The sequence below is a fragment of the Gouania willdenowi genome, chromosome 2 (genome assembly GCF_900634775.1).
Source record: "Gouania willdenowi chromosome 2, fGouWil2.1, whole genome shotgun sequence".
NCBI classification, from domain to species: domain Eukaryota; kingdom Metazoa; phylum Chordata; class Actinopteri; order Blenniiformes; family Gobiesocidae; genus Gouania; species Gouania willdenowi.
In genome coordinates, this window is record NC_041045.1 from 458,361 (window position 1) to 483,629 (window position 25,269).

The 25,269-nt window shown below is 43.5% G+C and overlaps 4 protein-coding genes across 6 annotated transcripts; all 4 read right to left on the bottom strand.

Annotated features, from left to right (window-relative positions):
- Positions 1-1,143: 1,143 nt before the first annotated feature.
- LOC114478930 (frizzled-7-like) lies at positions 1,144-2,742 on the bottom strand. Its single transcript, XM_028472293.1, has one exon. It carries the CDS (start codon positions 2,740-2,742, stop codon positions 1,144-1,146), a length of 1,599 nt encoding a protein of 532 aa, XP_028328094.1.
- A 782-nt stretch (positions 2,743-3,524) lies between these two features.
- Positions 3,525-8,717, bottom strand: LOC114478642 (uncharacterized). Of its 2 annotated transcripts, none has more exons than XR_003675884.1 (2): positions 3,992-8,717; positions 3,525-3,628 (listed from the first exon to the last, which is right to left on the bottom strand). XR_003675884.1 is itself a non-coding variant. In XM_028471843.1 (2 exons), the coding sequence occupies exon 2, from the start codon at positions 6,886-6,888 to the stop codon at positions 4,315-4,317; it is 2,574 nt and encodes an 857-aa protein (XP_028327644.1). In that variant the 5' UTR covers positions 6,889-8,193; positions 8,557-8,714; the 3' UTR covers positions 3,529-4,314. The 2 variants fall into 2 exon arrangements, 1 of the variants encoding a protein (XP_028327644.1); XM_028471843.1 differs by having other exon boundaries at positions 3,529-8,193; positions 8,557-8,714.
- Positions 8,718-8,745: 28 nt separating this feature from the next.
- On the bottom strand, positions 8,746-13,541 carry LOC114478710 (cyclin-dependent kinase 15-like). 2 transcript variants are annotated; one of them, XM_028471882.1, is made up of 13 exons: positions 13,353-13,541; positions 12,696-12,836; positions 12,129-12,223; positions 11,980-12,059; positions 11,805-11,899; positions 11,672-11,734; positions 11,473-11,596; positions 11,257-11,377; positions 11,099-11,192; positions 10,962-11,025; positions 10,265-10,313; positions 9,507-9,649; positions 8,746-9,436 (listed from the first exon to the last, which is right to left on the bottom strand). In XM_028471882.1, exons 1-13 carry the CDS (start codon positions 13,422-13,424, stop codon positions 9,348-9,350), a joined length of 1,230 nt encoding a protein of 409 aa, XP_028327683.1. In that variant the 5' UTR covers positions 13,425-13,541; the 3' UTR covers positions 8,746-9,347. The 2 variants fall into 2 exon arrangements, with proteins under 2 accessions (XP_028327683.1, XP_028327693.1); XM_028471892.1 differs by lacking the exon at positions 8,746-9,436 and having other exon boundaries at positions 9,508-9,639.
- Positions 13,542-13,605: 64 nt separating this feature from the next.
- Positions 13,606-23,604, bottom strand: ftcd (formimidoyltransferase cyclodeaminase). Its single transcript, XM_028471868.1, has 13 exons — positions 23,132-23,604; positions 21,973-22,285; positions 21,223-21,311; positions 20,948-21,127; positions 18,345-18,482; positions 18,136-18,267; positions 17,930-17,991; positions 17,119-17,245; positions 15,740-15,901; positions 15,159-15,202; positions 14,945-15,083; positions 14,782-14,877; positions 13,606-14,328 (listed from the first exon to the last, which is right to left on the bottom strand). Exons 1-13 carry the CDS (start codon positions 23,183-23,185, stop codon positions 14,245-14,247), a joined length of 1,620 nt encoding a protein of 539 aa, XP_028327669.1. The 5' UTR covers positions 23,186-23,604; the 3' UTR covers positions 13,606-14,244.
- Between the last annotated feature and the right edge of the window lie 1,665 nt (positions 23,605-25,269).

The window sequence follows — 25,269 nt, forward strand, 5'->3', positions numbered from 1 at the left end:
AGCGTTCTGAACCAGCTGTAGATGTTTGATGAAGACCATTACAATAGTCCAGTCTGCTGGAGATAAAAGCATGGACCAGTTTCTCCTGATCTTTCTGAGTCATTAAACCTTTCACTCTGGAGATGTTCTTTAGGTGGTAGAAGATGTTTTTGTGATAGATTTGATCTGATGCTGAATGTCAGATCTGAGTCAATCAGAACACCAAGGTTTTTGACTTGGTCTTTATCTTCTAAAGATCCAGACTCAGATACTTGCTGACAGCAGTCCTCTTTTCCTTGTTACCAAAGACAATCATTTATTTAAATAAACAACTAAAACACTCAAAATGAATAAAAAATGTGTTAATTTTGGTGATGAAAACGAGATGACTGAAATCATCTCGTTGTGGACGAAAAAACTAAATTTATTCACACTTTTATTCACAAACAAAAGTTAAACTGTATAATGTTTGACACAAAATGCATTTATTTAAGGTATGGAGTATATGCAAAGGTATCCAATCAAAACCCGTTATAAATAAATTGTATATATATAATGTCGACTGAAACTGAAATAGTCATGATGACTCACTCACTCACACGTGCTGTCTGCTAGAGAGATAAAGCATTAATTGTGCAGCTAATTATTGATCAAAGTGTCTGTGAGGCATTTTATATTTATGGTAAAACTTTATTCAGGAAAAAACCCAAAGTTATGTATCATTAATTGATTATTTAAGGACAAATATCAATATATGATTATTGGTTGATAACGCCCAGCCCTATAGTCAACCATGTATTATTCAGATCATCTTCTGAGCAAGAACAATACTATTTTTAATGTCAATATTCAAAATAAACAATTTTAGTTTAAATTGTCATATTGTTTTGATTTAATGTCATTTATGATGGATTACAGTTTTAACTGTGTCAGTATTTCCAAGCAGTGGAAATTAGTTTTATTCCCTCTGCAGAGTTTTTCTATTCGATGAATATTAAGTTTATTTCTTTTTAAACATTCAGCATCAAAAAGCTACTTGGGATATTAACTCGTATTCATAACTAGTCAAATATTCATACTTGACTTATAAAGTGCCTTATTAACATGTCGTGGTGTGGGATGTGTCTCCACCTGCTGGTGAAGAAATAAACTGTTTCTTTACCGTCACAGCTCATCGTCTCTGCTGCCCGTCCTCAGCCTTTTACAGATGCAGTTCCAGGACTGCAGCGTCTTCTCAGAACACGCCCAGAACACCAACACCGCCCCCTCCGTCAGAACCATCGTGTGCTTCAGCAACAACACCTTGAAGTCTGGAGTCGCTGGCGTGAAGTTCTCCGTCGGACACGACGAAGCCAAGCGTCTGCAGGTCTGTAGAAACCAGCTCTGCTCCCATTTCCACCGCAACACTCGTTCATAGAGGCAGCACGCCGCCACTAGCCCGGCCGGCAACGAGCGCAGGACGCCAAGTACGCACAGTTTCACCATCAACTTCTCCAGCGTCGACGTGGAGCTGCCGGCAGACTTCATGATGGTACGAATTCTCAACAGAGACGCCAAACACGCTGTGAGCAGCACGGTGCTGATCAACATGCAGCTGAGCAGCGGCAGCAGCACATAGGCCTGCAGAGCGTCAACGTCATTTACGCCCACATGGCAGAATCCAGTCATCATATCGCCCTCCACCCGCCCCGATGCCAGCGCGCTGCTTGTCTGCAGCGCTGGCACTGCCCACGCCAACAGATGGAAGCAGTGAGACTGAGCTTCTACGGCCTCGTGAGCCCACTTCAGCCGGGCGGACAGGAACCAGGCCAGCGACAGGACCACCCACCACATTGAGCCGGCCATGCTGAAGAAGTACAGCACCACAGAGAGGGCGGTGCAGGCCTCGGAGCCGGTGCCCTGAACCACCATCCTGTAACCGTCCTCCTTAAACTTATCCACACACACCACGCTGTCCCCAAGCAGGAAGCCTGTGCCGTACACCGCTGCCACCAGTGAGTAGCAGCCGGACATGAAGGCGATGGGTTTGTCAGGGTACTGAAACCGACTTTGATCCAACAGGAAGGTGAGGACGGTAAAAAAGGAGCTGAGGAAGCAGAGGAATGACCAAGAACCTAACCAGAGCCGACTGAACGTCAACTCCTCCTGGCTGAAGTACATCAAGCCATCTGGCCGATCCGGTTCACAGGGAGCGCCACAATGCTGCACTCCCAGGAGTCTGTAGTTCAGGTAGGATGGTACCTGAAGGTGTCCAGGACATGAGAAGGTCTGATGGATCTGGGTACCTGGTGTCTGGAGGACAGGCGGAGGGCTGATGCAAATCTCTCCTGCTCCGAGCACCGGGAACTTCTCACAGCGCAGTCTCTCCGGCCAGGGAAACCCGAAGCGGTTCATCAGAGCCACACAACCTCGCCTTGCTCGCTGGCACAGGGATCGGCAAGGTGGGACGGGTCGGTCAAGAATGGTGCACACTGGAGCGTACAGAGAGCAGAGAAAGAAGCGCAGCTCCTCAGAGCATCGCACTTTGACCAGAGGGAAAAACTGCTGCACCTCCAGCCCCGCCTCCTCCTGGGAACTGTGACCCAGGAGGGTGGGCAGCATTGTCATGTTGTAGGCCACATCCAGGCAGAGCGGGATGGAGATGGGCTGGCACCGTCCGTGATCGGTAACCCGGTCCTTGGACTGAGTAGTAGCTAGTGGTAAGAGCAGCATCAGAGCAAAGGCAGCGGTGCCAACGCTGAGTGATCGCCCTTCACTCAACATAAAGATCCTTCAAAAACAGAACCTGGACAGGACAACAGTTCCAACTCCAGGACCAGCTCAGACAGAAAAGACAGAAAACTAGAACCAGTCTGAACGTCCTGAGGGCAGAAACAGACGGAGAACATCAGTTCCTTTAAGTCAGTAAAACCATCATCCCTTTGTCTCTTTCACAAATTTGGGGTTTTTAACAAGTAACTAGCATTTCTTTGGGATCATGTGACTCTGTTCACAGCTTTATTGTGTCTTCTGATTGGTGGCTTCAAGTAAAAAGGGTGGGGCTTCATAATGGAAGGAATATTACACACACACACACACACTAGTGTATATTTTCTGTTATTGTGTTTTTTCACTGGCTTGATGGACCAGAAACAATGACAGAAATAGTTCATATCTGGCCTGGTTTTCCTTATTTGGAACAAATTTAGATTTGAGACAGAAAGATATTAAACATTAAAACAGTTTATGTGTGGTTTGATGCACCCTAACACACACACACACACACCTAGTTTTAATGCCCCTTGTGAGGACAGTCAGGTTTATGTAACCAAGGTATAAAACAACAGTGAGAGTTTACCTCCTTTATTAACAAAAAATAATCATTTTAAAGTTAATTTTATAGTTGCTCACTAAATTTTAAACTGTATTAATTTGAATGTTCGCCGACCTCTAAAACTTCAGTAATATTGGTAAAAGTTTTTTTTGAGGAAAAATAACAAAAATCAACAAAACTCTTCAGAGAGAAAATCAAAGGCTGCTGTAAAAGAGGTTCGGGGCCTCTACAGGGTGCGCGGAATAGAGCTGGCGACACTATGGGAGTGTGACTCCGGTTAGAGAGTCACGGAGGCAGTTCTGGATTTATAAAGGCTTTAATTGGAAGAACGTGGTTCTGTAAACACAATGCAGCAGTATAAAGCATATCAGTAATTTAACACATATATGAATAAAGCTGCATAAGTATTAACACACACAAAGCATCATAAAAGCACTTAACTCAAAAGCAAACAATCATATAATGCAAATATAATGACCATGGGTGGCAATAATCAACATAAGCAATTAGCAAGAGAAATAATAGCATAAATCAGAAATTAACCCTCTTCAATGCAAGCTAACAGCAATGTAAGGAAAGTATAGCTAACATAACCAGGATGCATGAGTTAGCAACTATCACAAAGCAGCTAACATGCAAACACAAATATCCTCCAAGATGCATTGTCATGAGTTATAACATGAATCAGCCATTACTTACATTTCTCATGTACACACATCTTCCATGGAACAGGAGAGAAACACACACATGCAGCACTGCAGCTGGTCAACATGCAACACACTCTGCTCATGCATGCAGCAGGAAGAACTCTGCCAAAATATGTTCCCCTTAAAGGGCTAGTAACAACATAACTGAAAGTGAAACTAAACACTTATATAACAGGGCTTTCCTACACAGCCGCCCCCAAAAGTCTACTTTAGACCTTTTGAACATAAACAGGAAAGCATGTTAAGGTTCCTCCGCATCTGGGAGATTCGGGAGCAGCACCAGTCTGGACACAGGGCGCACGTATGTTTTATCTTTCACCTGCACAGCCACAGTACGGATACGATTGTCAGCTCCAGGATACGTCTGTGTGACCTTCCCAACTGGCCAGAGTGCTCGAGGAAGCCGCGGGTCAACAATGAGGACCACCTTACCGGCTGAAAGCCCCTCGCCATCTTTCCTCCACTTCTGTCTCTCTTGTAGACCTGGCAAGTAGTGGCGGATGAAGGTAGACCAAAAGTGATCTGCCAGCACCTGACTATGTTTCCAGCGACGTGTTCCAAGGAGGTCAGTAGAGCTATAAATGGCTTGTGGTAGAGGAATGATTCTGACTGGGCCTTGATGAGAAGAGCTGTCTCAGCGGCGAGGTAGTCAGATGCTTTACAATGCAGATTTGTGGTTTGCGGGTCGGCCGCCCCGTGAAGGTACCTGGCTGTGGCTTCTATGAGCTCTTTCCATGGGAGCTGGTTACCAGGGAGGATGATCACATTGGCAACCACAGCGGACTTCTTTATCTTATTGTCATCGGACTCAGGATCAGCAGAAGGTATGGTGGGCCAATGGTCCTCCAGTAAGTGAAGAAATCCTGGACCTTGATGCCATCGATGCAGATTTGCCAGCTCAGGTAGGGTCAAACCTCGAGTGATATCATCTGCCGGGTTGGCTGTAGAGCTCACATATCTCCAGCTATCAGGCTCAGTCAGGTTCTGGATCTCGTTGCAGTAAACTTCTGCCCTCCTCTCTGGGTCCTTGGCAAGCCTGCCCTCTATGCAATGAAGACAGGGTAGCACGGCGTCCTTTGTCCCTTGAATCAGTGTAACATTAACTTGCCTCAGCAAGGGGGTATCTTGTTGCTGTACACCATCAACCTTGACTCTGGTGGTGGATGTTTGGAGCATGGCCATCGCTTTCTGATCCTGCTTGGAGCGGGTGACTGCTTTCTCGCTACTATAAGGGAATGCGTCAACTTGCCCAACATTCATGAAGAGCTTGGTAGCAGGAGAAACAGTGGAGATGCGGAAACATTGTGAGGTTGATGTAGGCTGGACTAGGCTGTTAGGACCCTGGAGTGACCAACCTAGTTGGGTACAGACACCAATAGGATCACCTGGTGGACCTGCACGGACTGGCTGAATGGGGACTAGGAGGTGTGGCATATCTGAACCTATCAGGAGCAGTGGGTGAATGCGGTCAATCGGCTGTAGGGGCAAACCGCTGAGGTGCTTGTACCTTTGCTGTAGTGCAGCTACTGGGTAAGAGTGTTCGGCAAGGTTCAGACCTTCGGCAGTGAAGGCCTGGTGGATCCGGTACTTCTTGGAGGGCATGCACGTTGGAGAAAGGTCAAAGGAGACAGAACTGCCCTGGAGCTTTCCAACATTCTGATGGATTGTCTGTAAGTAAAGTGTCTCTGGTTGTCCACAAAGGTTTAGTTGCCGCACTGCTTGAGGGAGAATGATACTTCTTTCTGAGCCGTCGTCTAGGACAGCATAGGTCTCTAAAGCTCGGTCACCATTCCTTAGGATAACTTTGACAACCTTTAACATCACATGTTGTGATCGGTTGGGTCGATCGAGATAGATCCTTGCTGTTGGTGTGGTTATCATATTGACGTTGGTTTGGATCTGCTGGATGGAGTCATGCAGAATGGTCAGGTGCAGTTCTTTGCATGTTTTGCAGGGGCGCTTCAAGTTACAGTCTTGTGCAGCATGATTACGACCACACTTGAAGCACCGGTTTCCATCTCTGATCCATTTCACGATTTCACTGGTGGACAGCTTCTTGAAGTTCTCACAGCTACTTAAGAAGTGGTCTTTGTTCTCACAGTGAGGACAATATGGCTTGGACTTGAAGGTGGCTTTCGAACGAGCAATTTCTGATACACTAGGGGGCTCTCCAGCATTAAAAAAGATAGTTGTGGTCTTCTCCTTATGGTGGGGGATAATGTCCTTCTTGACCGGTTTAGTTGTCTCGTGCTGGTAGAGTGCTGCAGCTCGACTGGAGAGACGCTTAGCTTGTGACTTCATCTGAAGCCAGGCTGCCAGGTCTGGCAATGTGTAGGTTATATCGAACCCTGTTCGAAGGATTCCACGGTTCAGACAATACTCGATAAAACTGTCTCTGAAGGATGGGGGCATTTTACTCAAAAGGCGATCCACGTGAGATCCACACCTCAACTCAAAACCATTTGGTCCTTCAAGTGTCCCAAGCATGCCCACAAGACACTGGATGGAGAGGGCAAATGAGTCAAAAGCCTCAGAGTCACTGAACTTGATAGCAGGCGAGTTGAGTATAGCACCTAGCTCTGACTGGACGAGCTGCCTTGGTTGGCCGTACTTATCTTGCAATGCCTGTAGTGCAGCAGTGTAGGGTTGTGTGTCGTACATATATGCCTTAGCTAGGTGTAAAGCACTGGGTAGCTTCAAGTGGCCAAGAAGCACTTGGTACTTATATTGTTCATTCAGGTGTCCATGACTGCCCATCAGATTATCCAGGGCCATCTTGAGAAGGGCAAAGTCACTCTCGCGGTCCCGTTCGAATACTGGCAGTATTGGCTGGGGAATACCATAAGGAGAGGTGATCAATGTCTCAAAACCTGGATGCCCGGTGTGCATGAAGGCGGAACTGGGACCTTAAAATGTGCGGCAGGGTTCATGTGCTGGTATAGGGGACCAGCACTAGGCGTCAAACACGGTTCTACCGGGGGTCCTGCAGCAGAATGTCGAGTGCCTTGAATACCAGCAGTAATTACCGAGGCTTGGTGTGACGTTACAGGGGCCTCGATGTGAGCAGGCAGGGTGGTAGTTGGGTGCAATGATGCAGAGGGTGCAGCTGAAAGGGCCACCTGTGGTAGCGGGTGCATTGTAGGAGGAATGACAGTGCTTTGAACCCAAGAGTGTTGGATCACCGGTTGAGTTGATGAAGGCTGCTGGTTCTGTGATGTAGGAGGAGACTCGAAGGGAGGCAGCTGGAGTGAGTGTCCCACATGTGAAGACTTGGGCATGGTAGCTTTGTGCTCGGGTCTTTCGGTTCTACAGGGCTGTGAGCTTGATGGTAAAGAGAAACAGCTCTTTGGTGATGCAGCACTGCTATATGTCCCTTCTCTCTCTGGCTCTTGAAGCAGTGAGGTTACCAGCTTGGCTACCTGAAGCTCTTTCTCCTTCTTCTTGAGTTGTCTTTGCCTATCGAGACGTTTGGCGATAGCTTCACGTGCCTCTTGTGCCTCCTGCTGTAGGCGTTGTGCTTCCCTGGCTTTAGTGTTTAGGCGTTGACACTCCAGGTCAGCATTACTGTCCTCGATGATCTGGCACTGTAACTCCTCGAGCTCCAGGCGGTGGATACCCTCCTGCAGTATGGCTTCCTGGACTGGTGACAGAGCATGTGGGGGGTGTACACCTGCAGATGACTGGTAGGAGCCCGGATGGGAACGTAGACCCGCCTCAGAGATGGACCTTGTAGCCGAGCGCCGTGACATAACACTGATTTGAGATGGGGCCCGTGACTCACTATGTTGGTGTCCTAACGAGTGTGACTTGTGTGCGTGCTTGCTCCTCACAGATGTGGCCCTCGAATCGCTAGCCCGCAGGAAGGGAGGGGTTAGATCCTTTGGAGGTTCATCTGAGTGTTGAGGTTCATAGCCCACCATGAAGTCGCTTAGATGGCGAGGTAGATGTCGCTCTCTCTGGGAACGAACATGTCTCACTGTGGTGTTCTGGTATGCTGGCGTGACATCATGCTCTGTTGGTTCCATAGCGTCGTGGAGGGGCTCTATCCGGCTCGAAGGACCAATGTAAAAGAGGTTCGGGGCCTCTACAGGGTGCGCGGAATAGAGCTGGCGACACTATGGGAGTGTGACTCCGGTTAGAGAGTCACGGAGGCAGTTCTGGATTTATAAAGGCTTTAATTGGAAGAACGTGGTTCTGTAAACACAATGCAGCAGTATAAAGCATATCAGTAATTTAACACATATATGAATAAAGCTGCATAAGTATTAACACACACAAAGCATCATAAAAGCACTTAACTCAAAAGCAAACAATCATATAATGCAAATATAATGACCATGGGTGGCAATAATCAACATAAGCAATTAGCAAGAGAAATAATAGCATAAATCAGAAATTAACCCTCTTCAATGCAAGCTAACAGCAATGTAAGGAAAGTATAGCTAACATAACCAGGATGCATGAGTTAGCAACTATCACAAAGCAGCTAACATGCAAACACAAATATCCTCCAAGATGCATTGTCATGAGTTATAACATGAATCAGCCATTACTTACATTTCTCATGTACACACATCTTCCATGGAACAGGAGAGAAACACACACATGCAGCACTGCAGCTGGTCAACATGCAACACACTCTGCTCATGCATGCAGCAGGAAGAACTCTGCCAAAATATGTTCCCCTTAAAGGGCTAGTAACAACATAACTGAAAGTGAAACTAAACACTTATATAACAGGGCTTTCCTACAGCTGCCGATTATTCATTAATGATGACCTGAATTTATTAGCTTTCATTAAACACACAAAAATACAATCAGAGAAACACAAACTCGTCACATCTTTCATCGTGTTTTCCAAAAAGACACATTAGCATACGACGTAGACAACAAAGATTTGAGCAAGTGTCTTGTTTTGAAGTTGAAAACAAGGATGTAAATTTGTAAATGAACAAACAAGAACAAAGATAGAGTTGAAGATCAAAAGAAAAACAAATGAGAAAACATCAAACACTTTGTGGATCAAAACATCAAAACTTCTTTTAGTGCTTTTATTTTCTTCAAACTAATTTAATCTTCCTAAACATTACTATCTGTTCAGAATGTGAACAAGTGAAAAACATAGATGTAGTTCATGTCTTTGGTTAGAAACAACAAGTAAGAGTTAAGGTTAGAGTTTATTTTTTAACTTAGGTTTGAGTTTACGTAACTATAGTTTGGGTTTTACTTTAGGAAAAACTAATACAGTTACATTGCATTGCAAATTCCATTTTGTTCTCCTCACATGGTTTAACCTCAGATATGAGAAGGTTTTTGACTTAGTGGTTAGCAGACATTAGCATGTAGCCTCAGCGGTGTCGCGCACTAAACTCTGAGAGAAACTTGTGATGAACTTCAGTCTCCAAACGTATTCCAGGAACTCTGAAGATAGATACATCTGAAAACAGGCACAGTCAGAACTCAGACATGCTAACGTTAGCAGTGTGTCATGCTATCAGGCTGCTTACTGTCGCTGAGATGCATGACGGGCGCAGGAAGCGTGCTAAAGTAGGAATGCTGTAAAGCGTCCTGAGCCGAGATCCGTTGAGCTGGAAACACCTTCAGCAGACTCTGGACCAGCTCCTCAGTCCTTAGGGACACCTGGGCCAACCTCATGGAGTAGACCAATGTTAGCATCACGTTAGCATTAACATCTAAATCAGCATTAACAAAAAAATATTAATTATCAGGAGCTGGGTTTCCATTACAGATTTACGCAAAATAAGAGCGATATTTCTAAATGTCGACAAAGTATGATTATGCTTTGAACGTGTTTTCATTTAAGGTTGTTTAGGAGCTTCGTAACTCACGTGAAATCTCATCTCGTGAGACTTCTGTGCAGAAAGATGAACGCTCCAAACCTCCTTAGAACATTCCGTATTTCTTTGTTGTTTCACGTCTAATGTGGCACTAATAATTATGAACTGTAACGCTAAGAAATGTCTGGGTCTCCTCTTCTGTCCACACATACCGCGCAATGTTTACCCAGAGAGAAGTGGTCATGTGACCAGGTACGTCACGTTCTGTGACGTGTATTTGCATAAAAAGTGTTTCCATGGCGCTTTTGCGACACATTTCAATATCAAAAACCTCCTCATTAAAGCGTAAAAACTTTCTAGGGATATTCAAGTGTTTTTTCAAAATTCAGGTGTTTCCGTGACCAATTTTTATTGAATTTCCACGAGTAATGGAAACACAGCTAGTGTTAACACTTCAGGGGACTCACCGGTTCCAGACCGACCGCAGCGGCATCGGCTGGTAGGAACCAAACAATTCTGAGGGGACAAACGGAGCGGTGACCACAGCAACAGGCAGAGATACGTCACCATCACAACCAACACAACATTTCTACACCATCTGACAAATGTTTCCATGACAACTAACAGAAGGAGACATTACTCTGGTAACTGACAAAGATGTCACAATGGCAACAATGGATTTGTCAAAGCAAAACGTACAAATGGCACAAAGAATGGTCCCTCCTATCTCCTTTCCACTTTTCCAAAGGTGTTAGGATACTTCCTAAAGGAGTTAGGGAAAAGTTGTTTTGACAATCAGACACACTCCCACTAGGTGACGTAATAATCCGACGGTGGTGAAGGTCTGTTTTATGTCATGGTGAGTTTCCGTCAAAACTGTGACAACCAGGTCCCTTTAAATGTTGTTTTTGCAATGAATTGTGGGTCATCATTATGTGGTCTCCTTTTGTAAAGGATTCATCAGTCTTTCCTAGGCTAAAGGAAGTTATAAAGGAAGCATTGAGCCTCCTTTCCTTAGCTCAGAGAGAATTGGAACACTCCTTATCATGGCCGCCACTTAAACACTTCCAGTGGATAGGAAAGGAGATAGGAAAGGAGATAGGAGGGACTATTTAGACGCAACCAAAGCCACCTAAGCCTGAGGGCGGGGCTTGGTGACCTCACCTGGTCTGTAATTGGGCAGCAGGTTGACGCCGGGCCAGCTGTCTTCAGAGGGAACTCCCATCACCTGCAGGACCTTTGTTAGCTTTGAGCACAACAACAACAAATCCAACAACAACAACTTCCAGCAGCTCCCTGACCTCCCAGATCAGATGCAGCTGCTCAAACTGATCAGACTTTCCTGGGAATGCTGGCGCCCCCTGGAGCATCTCCACAAACACACAGCCGGCCCCCCTGTTTAAAGTAAGAAAACTTTATTAGCAGCTAAAGGATGGTCTGCGCCATGATCCCCACTAACCAAACATCCAGAGCCGTGGAGTAATCTGTGGATCCCAGCAGGACGTCAGGCGGACGGTACCACAGCGTCACCACCTCACAGGAGAAGCTCTGACTGGGAACGGACTTGGACCGGGCCAGACCTGAAGGGATCATAAACAGGTCCTGTTACCAGTGTGTGAAAGGTTTCATATCATGTGCCCAGTGTGTGTGTGTGTGTGTGTGTGAGATAGCAAACCAAAGTCAGCCAGTTTGATCTCCCCACGGTTGGAAAGCAGAAGATTCTGAGGCTTCAGGTCTCTGTGAAGTATGGAGCGAGTGTGAATGTAGGAGAGACCTCTGAGAATCTGAAACAGGAAGATCTGACACACACACATTACACACAGAGTTAACACACACTCACACACACACACACACACACACACACACTCACATACCCTCACGTTGTTGGCTCTCAGTCCTCCTGGGTGTTGGATGAGATACTGAGACAGATCTGTTTGCTACAGACAGAAGCAGCAGCATCAGTGATGGGAATCCATGTTTGTACTAATGATCTGATCTTCACCTCACCATGAACTCGAAGACGAAGGTCAACGTGTCTGAAGTGTGAACAATGTCATGAAGGAGAACAACATTAGCGTGTTTGAGACGCTTCAGGAGAGATGCTACACTTACGAACACACACACACACAAACATCAACACTTGGTGGGGTCAGAGATCTATTGCTGTGCTCTGATTGGTCACCCTCTCTGATGGCAGTGAACGGGACCCCTTCTTCTTCTTTGGTCCTGATGACCTTCAGAGCTACCAGCTGCCCATTGATCCTCCACCACAGAAGAACAAACAGTCAGAGGTCATGTGATTACTTCACCAGTCAGGTAGTTACTTCTCACCTGCTGAATCCTTTGTAAACAGAGGAAGACGTTCCCTCTCCAAGCTTCTCCAGGCTCAGGTATGAGTGTGTGGCTCCAAACCCAAGCCCCGCCCTCTGAGGGACATACACAGGTTAATTGACCTTCAATGACTCCACCCCATTCGCCACCTGACTTCATTCCATCTCTCACCCTACACCTTTCCTTACACCCAACCCATCCTTTACTACCCACCTTTCCTTCATGTTATCCACCATCTTTCCCCTTTCCTGACCCCTCCTTTACCCAGTACCTACCCTTACCTCTCCATATTTCCCTTACATGTCACCTGATGCACCTTCCCCTACCTTGCACCGTCCCCTTCCTGGCACCTTCCACTACCTCGCACCTTCTCCAGCTTCGCACCTTCCTTTACCCCGCACCATTCACTACCCCACACCTTCCCCTACCCCGCACCTTCCGCTCCCTTGCACCTTACTCTACTTCTCACTTTTTGTGACCCCGCTCTTTCTCCTTATCTAACACATTTCCTTGCCCTGCACCTTCTCTTAACTTGCTCCTTCCCTCTTTCCATGTGCGTTAGCTGACCCAGTAGGCGCTCTGTGGTTCTTCATAGGTCCCCTGAGGGTCGCTGTATCTTCTTCCATGCTGAACTTTCTGTCGTCGGGTCTGTAGAGTCTGGAACCACTCAGGCCGCAACTGAGTAGGGGGTGGGGGGTCCAATACCACCTTAAACAAGATAGATATCATCTTAAAACAGAGTGACTCCTCTTCTGAGAGTGCTCAGGGAGTGTTGTACTTTAGCACTGTTGTATCTGACCTTTTATATATATGCCTTTAGCCTCTTCTTAACTAGATATTTGTGTGCTTTTAATTTATTATTTTTTTTTTTATGTTATTCTATTTTTTTATGTGTCGTAACATCATTCCAATTTGCTGTACAATGACAATACTAAGGGATCTATCTTCCCATTTATCTATCTATCTATCTATCTATCTATCTATCTATCTATATTACTTTAACCTGAATTAAACAGTAATATTCTGACATTCGTAAAATTGAAATAAAATAAAAAATGTTATGCAGTAATCTAAGTCACACAATAAAATTAACTTATTTAAACCTGAGACACACAGTGAAACTCAGACTTAATTTAACCAAAGACAGAAACCGACGCTTTTTTTTCTCAGGCCCTTCAAAGTAAAAGACAATCACATTACATGAAATAATGTCCCAGGAAGTACCTGAGCTGGTGGGAGCGTCTCTTCCTGTTCTTTACAGCAGCGTTTCCTCACACACACACACAAAACCTCCATCTACACACACTCAGAAAAACATGCATGGATGGACAACAACCACATCTGCTCCTGTGAGAGTCCATCTACTGTCTGAGAATCACATGACACACACACACACACAGTCTCATGACACACACACACAAACACACACACACTGACGGAGATGACGAGCTTTCTCACTGAAGCTGAATCTCACATTCAAACAAGAAGTTAGTTTTGGGGGGATTTGGTTTTATGACTTTTCTTTCTCAGAGCGACCGAACACTAGTTACCAATGTGTGATTGGACTGTTCCACATTATTTTATAACAACATAAACTAAGGTCTAGTTTACACGACAACATTTTGCTTCTGTTTCCATTTTTGTTTTAAAAAAGTTCCGCATTCACATGGAAACGTTTTCAAAACGATCTCCGTTTACATGAGACAGCATGAAACATTAAAATGGATGTAGTATACATGCCAGGCCAATAGATGGCGGTGTAGTTTTGCAAAAAACTAAACAAAACTTTTGTGTTATCACTAGAAAACATTCTTGTGTAAACAGGGCTTTAAAAGAAACAAAAAATGCACAAAAAAAAACTGACTCACAGAACAAATCCAGCTTCCTGGTGTATTTTATTGTGAAATGTTTTGGGTTTTGTGTAACATTGTGTAACAAAGTGTGTTTGTATACATTCTTTTTTAGTTCCAAACTCACTGTGACAAAGCTAACTGTAGCTAAGCTATGTGTAGCTAATGTCTGTAGCGTATATGTTTTCTTAGGTGGTTTACAAATGTTGGTTATTGTTGCTATAGTAACCACAGTAATAACAGTAACCATGACATTTCCTGTCATCTCAGCTTCTTCTTTCTGCAGCATCCAACACCGCAGCAGCATTTTCACGAGCGTCTTGCAAAAGCTTCGACACTCTGCGCTGTGTCTGAAACAGTTAACATTAGCATTAGCAACAGGAAACAAAGGATTAACATTAGCATTAGCAACATGAAACAAAGGATTTACATTAGCATTAGCATATTGTTTCCAGGAGCATTAGTGACAAGAAACAAATAGTTAAAGTTTGCGACAGGCAAACTTTAATAGGAAACAAAGATTTAATGTTAGTGTTAGCGACATTAAACAAATCGTTGAAATTAATATCAGTGAAATGAAACGGTTAATTTTAGTGTTACAGTCAGGCGACAAATGCAAATGGCATTTGCAACTGTTGACATTAATGTTAGCATTAGAGGAAAAAACTGTCTTGTTTAGTGACAAAAAATGTCTAATGTTATTATTATAGGTAAGAAACAACAGTTAAAGTTAGCATTAGCGATTGAAAACAAAAGGCTAGTGTCAGTTAGCGTTAGCGTTAGGTGGAGCTGAAAACACTTACGGCGACCCTAAAGTCATCGTCGGTCACGTTGCGGAGGTTGATGATGACGTTATAATAGGCTCCAAACACGGCGGTCTCCAAAGCTTTAGCAGCGACCTGCACATATTAGCTTTACTTAGTCCCGCCCCCTCCTGCTCACAGGAGATTGTGTAGCCAATCCCACCTGAGCATCGGATTTGCAGCCGACGTTGCCGTGGACAACGAGCTCCTTCAGTGGCGCCCAAAGCTCAGCGACCTTCTCTGCCAGATTTAAAGGGACAGAAACTGCTCTGCGTAGTCCCAGCTGCAGCGCCACGTCCCTCCTTCAGCCAAGACACAGGAAGTGAGGTCACAGGGAACCTGACGGCGCCCCCTGTGGTCTGAACGGGAACCCTTACCTGCTCATTTCTTTCTCAGTTCCCTTCGGCATTTTCAGAGCAACCTGCAAGAAAACATGCATCACCAGGAAGGACTTTACTTTAGGTCTTTACTCTGAGTTCATATGATTTTAAGAGTTTTATTCTTTATGTTTAATCTGCTTTTCAGCGTCTTTAGGGCCTGTACTACGGAGCTGGATTTCCTTTTATCACGCTAACTTCAGGATTTAATCACTGTGTGCTGTCCTACAAAGCTGGCTAACGTCTTATGGAGCTAAATCACCATGGTAACAGGCGTGAGACTTTTTAAAGAATTATTCCACCATTTTGACGACAACTGCTCTCCAGTTTCTCTGTGATTGTGATTGGTCTGATGCTTTAATCTCCACCTCTGTCCCCAAAGCGCGCACATAACCTGGCTGAAGTCAACTTTCTTCATTTAGTGAGTTGATATCTGGATTCATAGGACAGCTTCTGTCTGACGGACAGTGTTTGGTTAGGTGAAGCTAACGTAGATAAATCCAGGATGTAATTATCTAGCTTTGTAGTACAGGCCCTTAACGACGTTTTTACATGTTGAATAGGTCGTCTCCTGTCCTCACCATGTAGTCGTTGAAGGCGGAGGAATCTGCGTCCACCATCCTCAGCAGGTCGTTCATGGCGCGATGGAACGGAGGAATCAGTCGTCTCATCACACTGTCCAAGTTTTCAAACTGTCTTTTTCCGTAGGTCATCTGTCCCACCATGGCAGCCAGTGCTGCCCCCTGCAGGACGGACGTATAGAGGCTAAGCATGGTGAGAGAGATCATTACCAATGTGAGTGCATCCATTCATTCACTGGCATTGATACAATTTATGGAGATGCATCGTTCACTGCGTGCCTGCATCGGTAAAATCCATGGTTGTATCCATCCATCCATCCATCCATCCATCATCCATCCATCCATCATCCATCATCCATCCATTTTCTGACCCGTTGGCTCGTGGGGTGATTTTTTCATGTGGTATTTCATTCTATCCTGTGTTTCCGAGGCACATTGAATGCACCATATAATATATATATATACATATATACATATACATATATATATAATATATAACTCAGATTCCTCTGAGGCAGACTGGAATCAGAGCTCCAGCTAAACTGGTGAGAAAAGTACCTGTAATGAAGGTGATACTCTACAGCTCCCTCTACCTGTGATAAACACATAAACTGACCCTAGAAGTGTATTTATTTCATTTTATTTTATTTTTATTTTATTGTTGAGTTTTTCTTATGGACATTAAATATGATTGTGTGTCTGTTTACAGCAGCTGTGACTGGTGAGAAATATTAGTTGCATCTTTCTTTGAGACCTAATAGTGAAAGGTTATTATTATTAGTATTATTGATATTATAAATGTTAATGCTACTGTATTAGCCTAATAGCTGCTGAACATTAGAATCTGTGACAGACATGAATATAGACATTACTATTGACAGTGTGACTTTAAGTGATGATGTCACCGTTTTACGGTTTAAGTCGTGACAGTGAGATAAACTTATGTTGAATCTGGTTCTAAATCCAACGCTACTGGTGAAAACAACTGTTTTTATGTTGTGATTTTTACAAATAAATTTCATAAAGTGATGCATAGAGAGATTATCAGCAAAATGTGCACTTTTTTGTTAAATGTGCTGCTTATAAGGAAACAATAAACCCTCTAATACTATACTGGATTATAGATACTATGAAAATGTTTGGTTTGATTTTATTTGCATCGCGTTGAATTGTATCGTATCGCATTGTGTAGAATATAATCGCCATCAAATCAATATCAAATCGTATCGTATCGTATCGTATCGCCAGGGGCGTCAATGCATCGCTAATGTATCGTATCGCTGGTATTGTACAGAGGTGCGTATGGAGTCGCTGTCAGTGATGGAGAATCACATGGTTAATAGAGGCGGGACCAACAGGAGAGTGGAACCATGCGTTACCATGGCAGCGATGGCAGCAGACACCGATCCTCCTCCAGGGGCCGCAGTTCGAGCTCCGACGCTGTGGACGAACTGTTGGACGGACAAAGACACCAGCGGACCTTCCTGTGGAGTCCTCACCATGTACCTGCACACGTACACACTGATTACTTTTACTTGTACTAACATCAAATACTCACGTACAAGTAAAAAGTACGTCAATTAGATACTAGATATTTTAACCCCTCTACGTTTAATGTATAAAAATATAAAACCATAACACCAATGAATTAGTCGACTATGATGTGATGCATTTCATTGTTGTCTGGTAGTTTCACAATCTCCGTTGATCATTTTAAAACAAAAAATAATAATTTACTCAGTAACTGTTGGGCGTAGAAATGTAACAAATTACTTTATTTCTTTTAAAACGTACTTAAAGCTGCAGTATGTAGAATCGTGAGGCACTACCCCCTCCCCTCCGGAACTAAACTCACCGGTCTTCTTGTGAATGCTTGCATGCACACGCACAACTGTGGAACTCTTTGCGACTGTTTTCTCCATAGAGACTAGTAACAAATGTAGGTACTTTATCCTGTGCTATTGGAGAGTTATTTGAAGTTTTAGAGACATGAGAACACGTATCACTCACTGCTGTGAGGACAGTAAGAGGCTGTAGGAAGATGATTATGGATTTTTGACCAAGTAACACAAAAAACAAATTTACATACTGTAGCTTTAAGTACAAGTAAAATGACTGTTTTAGTAATATACGCAGAAAAGTACCAATGAATGCAACTCAATTACGGTCATATTGTAAAGCTTGACTCACTCGATGATTCGCTCCTTTGGGTTGAACGAACCCAGTGAGTCCAGTCCCAGTTTACTGATCACCTGACCCACACACACACACACACACCCACACACACACACACACACACACACACACACACACACACACACACACACACACACACACTGTCAGACTGGACCGTTACCGTGGACACAGGTCGATGCTGTGTTTCTACGGTAACGAACCAGTCGCAGCTTGTGCTCCTCTTCGATGACGAACAGTCCGTCTCTGCGGATGTAGAAGTCTGCCGCGTCCAGCAGAGCCTTCAGTGGGAGGAGCCCCACCACCTGAGAGCCAATCACAGGCAAGCTCAGCTCCTGTAAACAAACAGGTAAACAAACATCACGGCAAAAACAAAGAAGTTTATTACGCTCAGTGGTTTACGTCTCATCACCTCAGAGATGCGTCGGATTTCCTCGTAGACGAGATGAAGTGGCGTGAGCTGGAAGTCCAGAATGTTGGTAGAAACCTGAGAAAGGTTCTGTTCGTCCAGGAACCAACCAATGGCCTGGACCTTCTTCAGCAGCCCAGGCTGAGGACAAACACTAGTTAGTGTAGGACTACTCATCCATGGCCTATTCTAAGAACCTGGATTAATAAATCCTACACTGTAAACCTGGATAAACTCAAAGCTTTTAATATTTAATATTTAAAAAACTTAAAATTATCAATACTCAAAATTTTAGGGATTTTTTTTTGCAAATTTTAAGTTACTTTAATTTAAAAAAAATGTTTATACTTAATTTTATTAAAATATATAGATTACAATGTTCTACAGTGTTCTACAGTGGTTCTATGGTGTTCTACAGTGGTTCTATGGTGTTCTACAGTGGACCTATGGTGTTCTACAGTGGTTCTACGGTGTTCTACAGTGGGTCTATGGTGTTCTACAGTGGTTCTACGGTGTTCTACAGTGGGTCTACGGTGTTCTACAGTGGTTCTACGGTGTTCTACAGTGGGTCTATGGTGTTCTACAGTGGTTCTATGGTGTTCTACAGTGGTCCTATGGTGTTCTACGGTGTTCTACAGTGGTTCTATGGTGTTCTACAGTGGTTCTACGGTGTTCTACAGTGGTTCTATGGTGTTCTACAGTGGTTCTATGGTATTCTACAGTGGTTCTACGGTGTTCTACAGTGGTTCTATGGTGTTCTACAGTGGGTCTATGGTGTTCTACAGTGGTTCTATGGTGTTCTACAGTGGTCCTACGGTGTTCTACAGTGGGTCTATGGTGTTCTACAGTGGTTCTATGGTGTTCTACAGTGGACCTATGGTGTTCTACAGTGGTTCTACGGTGTTCTACAGTGATTCTACGGTGTTCTACAGTGGTCCTACGGTGTTCTACAGTGGGTCTACGGTGTTCTACAGTGGTTCTACGGTGTTCTACAGTGGGTCTATGGTGTTCTACAGTGGTTCTATGGTGTTCTACAGTGGTCCTATGGTGTTCTACGGTGTTCTACAGTGGGTCTATGGTGTTCTACAGTGGTTCTATGGTGTTCTACAGTGGTTCTATGGTGTTCTACAGTGGTTCTACGGTGTTCCACAGTGGTTCTATGGTGTTCTACAGTGGTTCTATGGTATTCTACAGTGGTTCTACGGTGTTCTACAGTGGTTCTATGGTGTTCTACAGTGGGTCTATGGTGTTCTACAGCGGTTCTATGGTGTTCTACAGTGGTCCTACGGTGTTCTACAGTGGGTCTATGGTGTTCTACAGTGGTTCTATGGTGTTCTACAGTGGACCTATGGTGTTCTACAGTGGTTCTACGGTGTTCTACAGTGATTCTATGGTGTTCTACAGTGGTCCTACGGTGTTCTACAGTGGGTCTACGGTGTTCTACAGTGGTTCTATGGTGTTCTACAGTGGTCCTATGGTGTTCTACGGTGTTCTACAGTGGGTCTATGGTGTTCTACAGTGGTTCTATGGTGTTCTACAGTGGTTCTACGGTGTTCTACAGTGGTTCTATGGTGTTCTACAGTGGTTCTATGGTATTCCACAGTGGTTCTACGGTGTTCTACAGTGGTTCTATGGTGTTCTACAGTGGGTCTATGGTGTTCTACAGCGGTTCTACGGTGTTCTACAGTGGTCCTACGGTGTTCTACAGTGGGTCTATGGTGTTCTACAGTGGTTCTGCGGTGTTCTACAGCGGTTCTATGGTGTTCTACAGAGGTTCTATGGTGTTCTACAGTAGTTCTATGGTGTTCTACAGTGGGTCTATGGTGTTCTACAGTGGTTCTATGGTGTTCTACAGTGGTCCTATGGTGTTCTACAGTGGGTCTACGGTGTTCTACAGTGGTTCTACGGTGTTCTACAGTGGGTCTATGGTGTTCTACAGTGGTTCTATGGTGTTCTACAGTGGTCCTATGGTGTTCTACGGTGTTCTACAGTGGGTCTATGGTGTTCTACAGTGGTTCTATGGTGTTCTACAGTGGTTCTATGGTGTTCTACAGTGGTTCTATGGTGTTCTACAGTGGTTCTATGGTATTCTACAGTGGTTCTATGGTGTTCTACAGTGGGTCTATGGTGTTCTACAGCGGTTCTATGGTGTTCTACAGTGGTCCTACGGTGTTCTACAGTGGGTCTATGGTGTTCTACAGTGGTTCTGCGGTGTTCTACAGCGGTTCTATGGTGTTCTACAGAGGTTCTATGGTGTTCTACAGTAGTTCTATGGTGTTCTACAGTGGTCCTACGGTGTTCTACAGTGGTTCTATGGTGTTCTACAGTGGTCTACGGTGTTCTACAGTGGTTCTACGGTGTTCTACAGCGGTTCTATGGTGTTCTACAGTGATTCTATGGTGTTCTACAGTGGTTCTATGGTGTTCTATGGTGCTCTACAGTGGTTCTACGGTGTTCTACAGTGGTTCTACGGTGGTTCTACGGTGTTCTACAGTAATTAATGAAAGCTCCTAATCAGATAAATCCATATTCTTGGTCTCACGCATCAATAAATCAAAGATCATTAGCTTAAATAAAAGATGAACTATGATGTCGTTGGGGTTCACCTGTCCTGGTCCGCGGCCCTGTTCTCTGACATCCAAAGCGATACGATGAGCCTGTTCTTTGGTGCTGATCAGATTGACGTTATAGGCGATCAGGAACTTACGAGCTCCGGTTACCGTGGCGCCCCACGACGGCACAAAGAGGGAGGGGCCAAAGTCAGGCTTCCATTCGTCACGCTTTAGCTGTTGGATAAACAGGAAATAAAAAAGGAAAGAAGTGGGGCGACCCCTGGAACTAAGCTGGGTGGCAGGGGGAGGGGTTTTGGGGGGTTGCTCACCTTGTCGGGTAGAGCTTCGTACTCTCCTGATCGCACCGACGGAAGGTTCTTCCTCGACTCCTGACGAGCTGCCTCACCGTACAGGTACACTGAGCAGGAAGTGATCATCACCACAGGAAGTATTTGAGGTTTATTTTCCAAAACTCGTCTGTTTTCTGGAGTTTTAGCCTCTGAAAAGTGACTTTAATGACACTTGTAAAAACAGGCTGTTTTGGGGGCTTCATGCATATGAATGAGTGGGCGTGTCTGTCGACGCAGACTCCACGCCACAGCTTTATCACCATAGAGATTGTCGTTTGCTATTCACACGCTCTTGTTATTGTTTTCAGCCAAAAAAACCTGCATATTACAGTAAAACACATGGATATTTAACAGACTATTGTGATTGTGAGTCAGACAAACGCATGGGGTCGCATTGGGTCACGAACACGAGGCGATTTACAGCTGATAAAAATAAAACTGATTGTGTTTCAGATGATCTACGTACTGTATGTACTGGACTATGTTTGTTGTACCTGTGTGCACAGGTGAAAGTAATGGATTACAAATACTCACATTACTGTAATTGAGCTGCTTTTACAGGTACTGTCCGTTTGGAGCTGATTTTTACAAAATGAGGAATAACAATGGAGGGAGGAAACAGAACTTTTTCAACGTTGACCTTCTGAATGATGTTAAAGAATGTTTATCACTGTAGCAAAGCCATGAGAAAGTGAATTTTTATAATCTATAATACTTAACGTTTCTCACCTGGAACGTGCAAAGACTCCGCCAGCTGTCGACCAAAGTCTTCTGCACAGTGGACACAGTCGTCCATGGAGACGTTCTGCACCGGTATGAAAGGACAGACGTCCATGGCGCCGGTGCGAGGATGTTCGCCCGTGTGTCGGCTCATGTCGATGTGCTCGAAGGCCCGTCGGGCGGCATTTAACGCGCCCTGAACGACTGCCTTGGGCGTTCCTACAAAGGTGTAGACGGTACGGTTGGTGGAAGCTCCAGGGTCCACGTCCAGCAGGCTGCAGCCTGGAGTGTTGGAGATAGACGCTGCGATGGCATCGATGACCTCAAAGAGAAGGGTTAAAAATAACAAAGATCTTTAGTTTTGGCTGGTAGTGTATGTCAGGGTGCATCAAAACAGTAAAAGTATGTTTTAACAAGTTATTTATTAAGCTTCATTATCCAAATATCAATATATCATTGTTATATCAAATGCTATATTAAATGTATGTGTGTTCCTCAAATATCTCTGTGAATCAGGCTCCGATTGAGCTGAGACTTTCAACATGGCTGCTGCTTGTTTCAAAGGTGTGCAACGTCGGATTTGTTTGGACTGCAATGATACGTTCATAATATATTTCATGGAATTGTCCACCAGGAGCGGCGCGACCTAGCTACATTTGTGATGTGCAAAACAATAACATAAAATAAAAAATAATAAAATAAAAACAGCCTTTCAATATATATATATATATATATATATAATTAAGTTATCAGTGTTATAAAAATGGAAAAGGTTATGTACAGAATGTCAATATACACACATACACATTCGGTTGCAGAAGTACATATATACATACAGTATTATATATGAATACATGCATGGACAGACTGTATATATAGATAGTCTGTACATGTATATATGAATACAGATTTCCTACGGGAAACGCACTAGTAACATTTAGACATAATATGTCAATACAGTACGACCACAGTATCAGTCACTAGTGAATATTTACAAGACTCACCTATTAAATGACTATTTACTGGATTACTTGTAGAAATGACAGTAGTCCTGGTTACAGTAATGCTAGTCACAGAAGTACAGTAATGATTTATTTTTCTTGTTGTATGTAAAGTACTGTGTGTAACAATGTGATTTAAAACCTATAGAGACGTGATCTTTGCTCACCTCTTTGTTTCGACCTTCAGAGAAGTTCGGTACACACTCCACAAGCTGAGCCATGACTGCACTGAAGATCACCTGATGGCTCTAACGACCTCAACAGAGGCCCCGCCTCCAAGACACCAGCACGGCAAAAGTCCAGAAGACACACCCCCCAAAAAATGTTTGAAGTTTTTCACCACGACACATATATTTCTATTACTAAATCACTGAGTTATACATAGTTGCTCAGTAAAAATGAATTTTTACACTTTTTACTCATTTTTCGTGAAGAACGGATCAATTGTTGTCTGTGTTGTTTTCGTGTCCGACCCAATGATCAAAGTCCCAAAGTTTGATTGATCAGTCAACATTTACTCACAGAAAGGTCAGAGGTCAGCACAGATACCAGCTCCAAAAAAAACCTCCCAAAAGAGCAGATGAGCCTCAAACACGTCTGAACAAACAGCCTTGAACGCACCACGAGGCTTTCACTGCCCGCCGACTCAGCAGGATTTAATAGGACGTGTCAAGACGTCGTCACTGGTTAAAGTTAAACCACAGAGCAGAGAACAACAACAGGCACAACTACAATTATAGCTGCTGAGCAGCAATGCCGAGGGCCAGGCAATTTTAGGCAATTCTGAGGAAATGGATTTGATTTATATAGTGTTTTTCAGACCAAAGTGTTCCATATTTATAATATCATCTCATGCAACGCGCTATTGGGTGCAAACAGGTCTGGTCTTGGGATCGAACCCACAACCTGTCAATCAGAAAATGACATATACGTTATAGCAGTGGTAACTATATACAGTATAATAATGATGGAATGAATTATTACATCAGTTGAGGCAATTATTTCATGATGAACATCCTGTGTACTAGGTACTAGAGAGAGGAAAATGAACAAGTGAAAGCATTAATATGATGGTGTTTTATAATGTTTATCTTTAGTTAAAAATGATAATCATACTAAATATTACCAGCAACTCACAAAATGACAACAAAGACACACAGAACAAGACAAACATATACAAGATCACTAGAAAATACACAAAAATAACAGAGAAACATGCAAAACCACATAAGAAATGAGCAGAAAAACACACACACTGGGAGAGAATCATTTAAATAATACCAACGAGACACAAAAATAATGATAAATAATGTTGATTAGAACATGAACTGTAAATACAAAGGTCAGTCATGGTCCCACATTAGAAGGAAATAACAGGAAATGATAGAAACTATAGAAATAAATTTATTCAGAAAACATTAAATACTCGTCAGACAAAGGAGGAACCGATGTCACTGAGCTAATTAGCATTAGCACATGTAAACGTCACCCGTAGCTAGTGTTGTTCTGACACCACAGTATCAGAAACCATAAAAAGTCATTTAAAAAACTATGACAAAGTGTAAAAGTTAAATAACATGATGTGTTTGTGTAAATGTGTCACATGTTGTGTACCTTCAGTGCACTGTAGGCTTTCCACCAGTAGGAGGAGCTCTGACATCATCCAGGCTCCTGATTGGACGCCTGCTGTCACATTACAGCTCTGTAATGAGATATATATTATACATCCTATTTATTACACACACAGCACAACAACAACAACAACAACAACAACAACAACAACAACAACAACAACAACAACAACAACAACAACAATATAAAGCAGATACTTTGTAGTTTAACGCTGTGCCATGTCGCTTTAAACTGTAATGATAGCCTTAATAAATGATTTCTCTATAAAAGCAAATTATTTCATAAATGCTTTACATATTCCGTGTGAATCTAAACTGAATGTTGTGGATTATTGACACTAAACGAGTCTGTTCTGGATCCACTAGAACAACAAACTAGAATGTGAACAGATGAGGTTCAAATCCCTATAATGTCTTTGCTAAAAGCCAAAATAAATGAAAACACAATAATTATCACTGTACATGTTTCATAACTAACCTAAATGTCTCTCATTTAACCATCCATGAAAAAGCTCCTGGCTCCTCCCACTTTATTATATCTATACATACACTGACCTAGTATTTATAATGTAAAGAGTAGAAAGTACAGATATTTGTTTTGTATTGTATCTTTATAGAAGAAAGTGGGTATTGAACTTGTTTAGTTTTAATATGTTAAACTTTGTGTGTTTGAA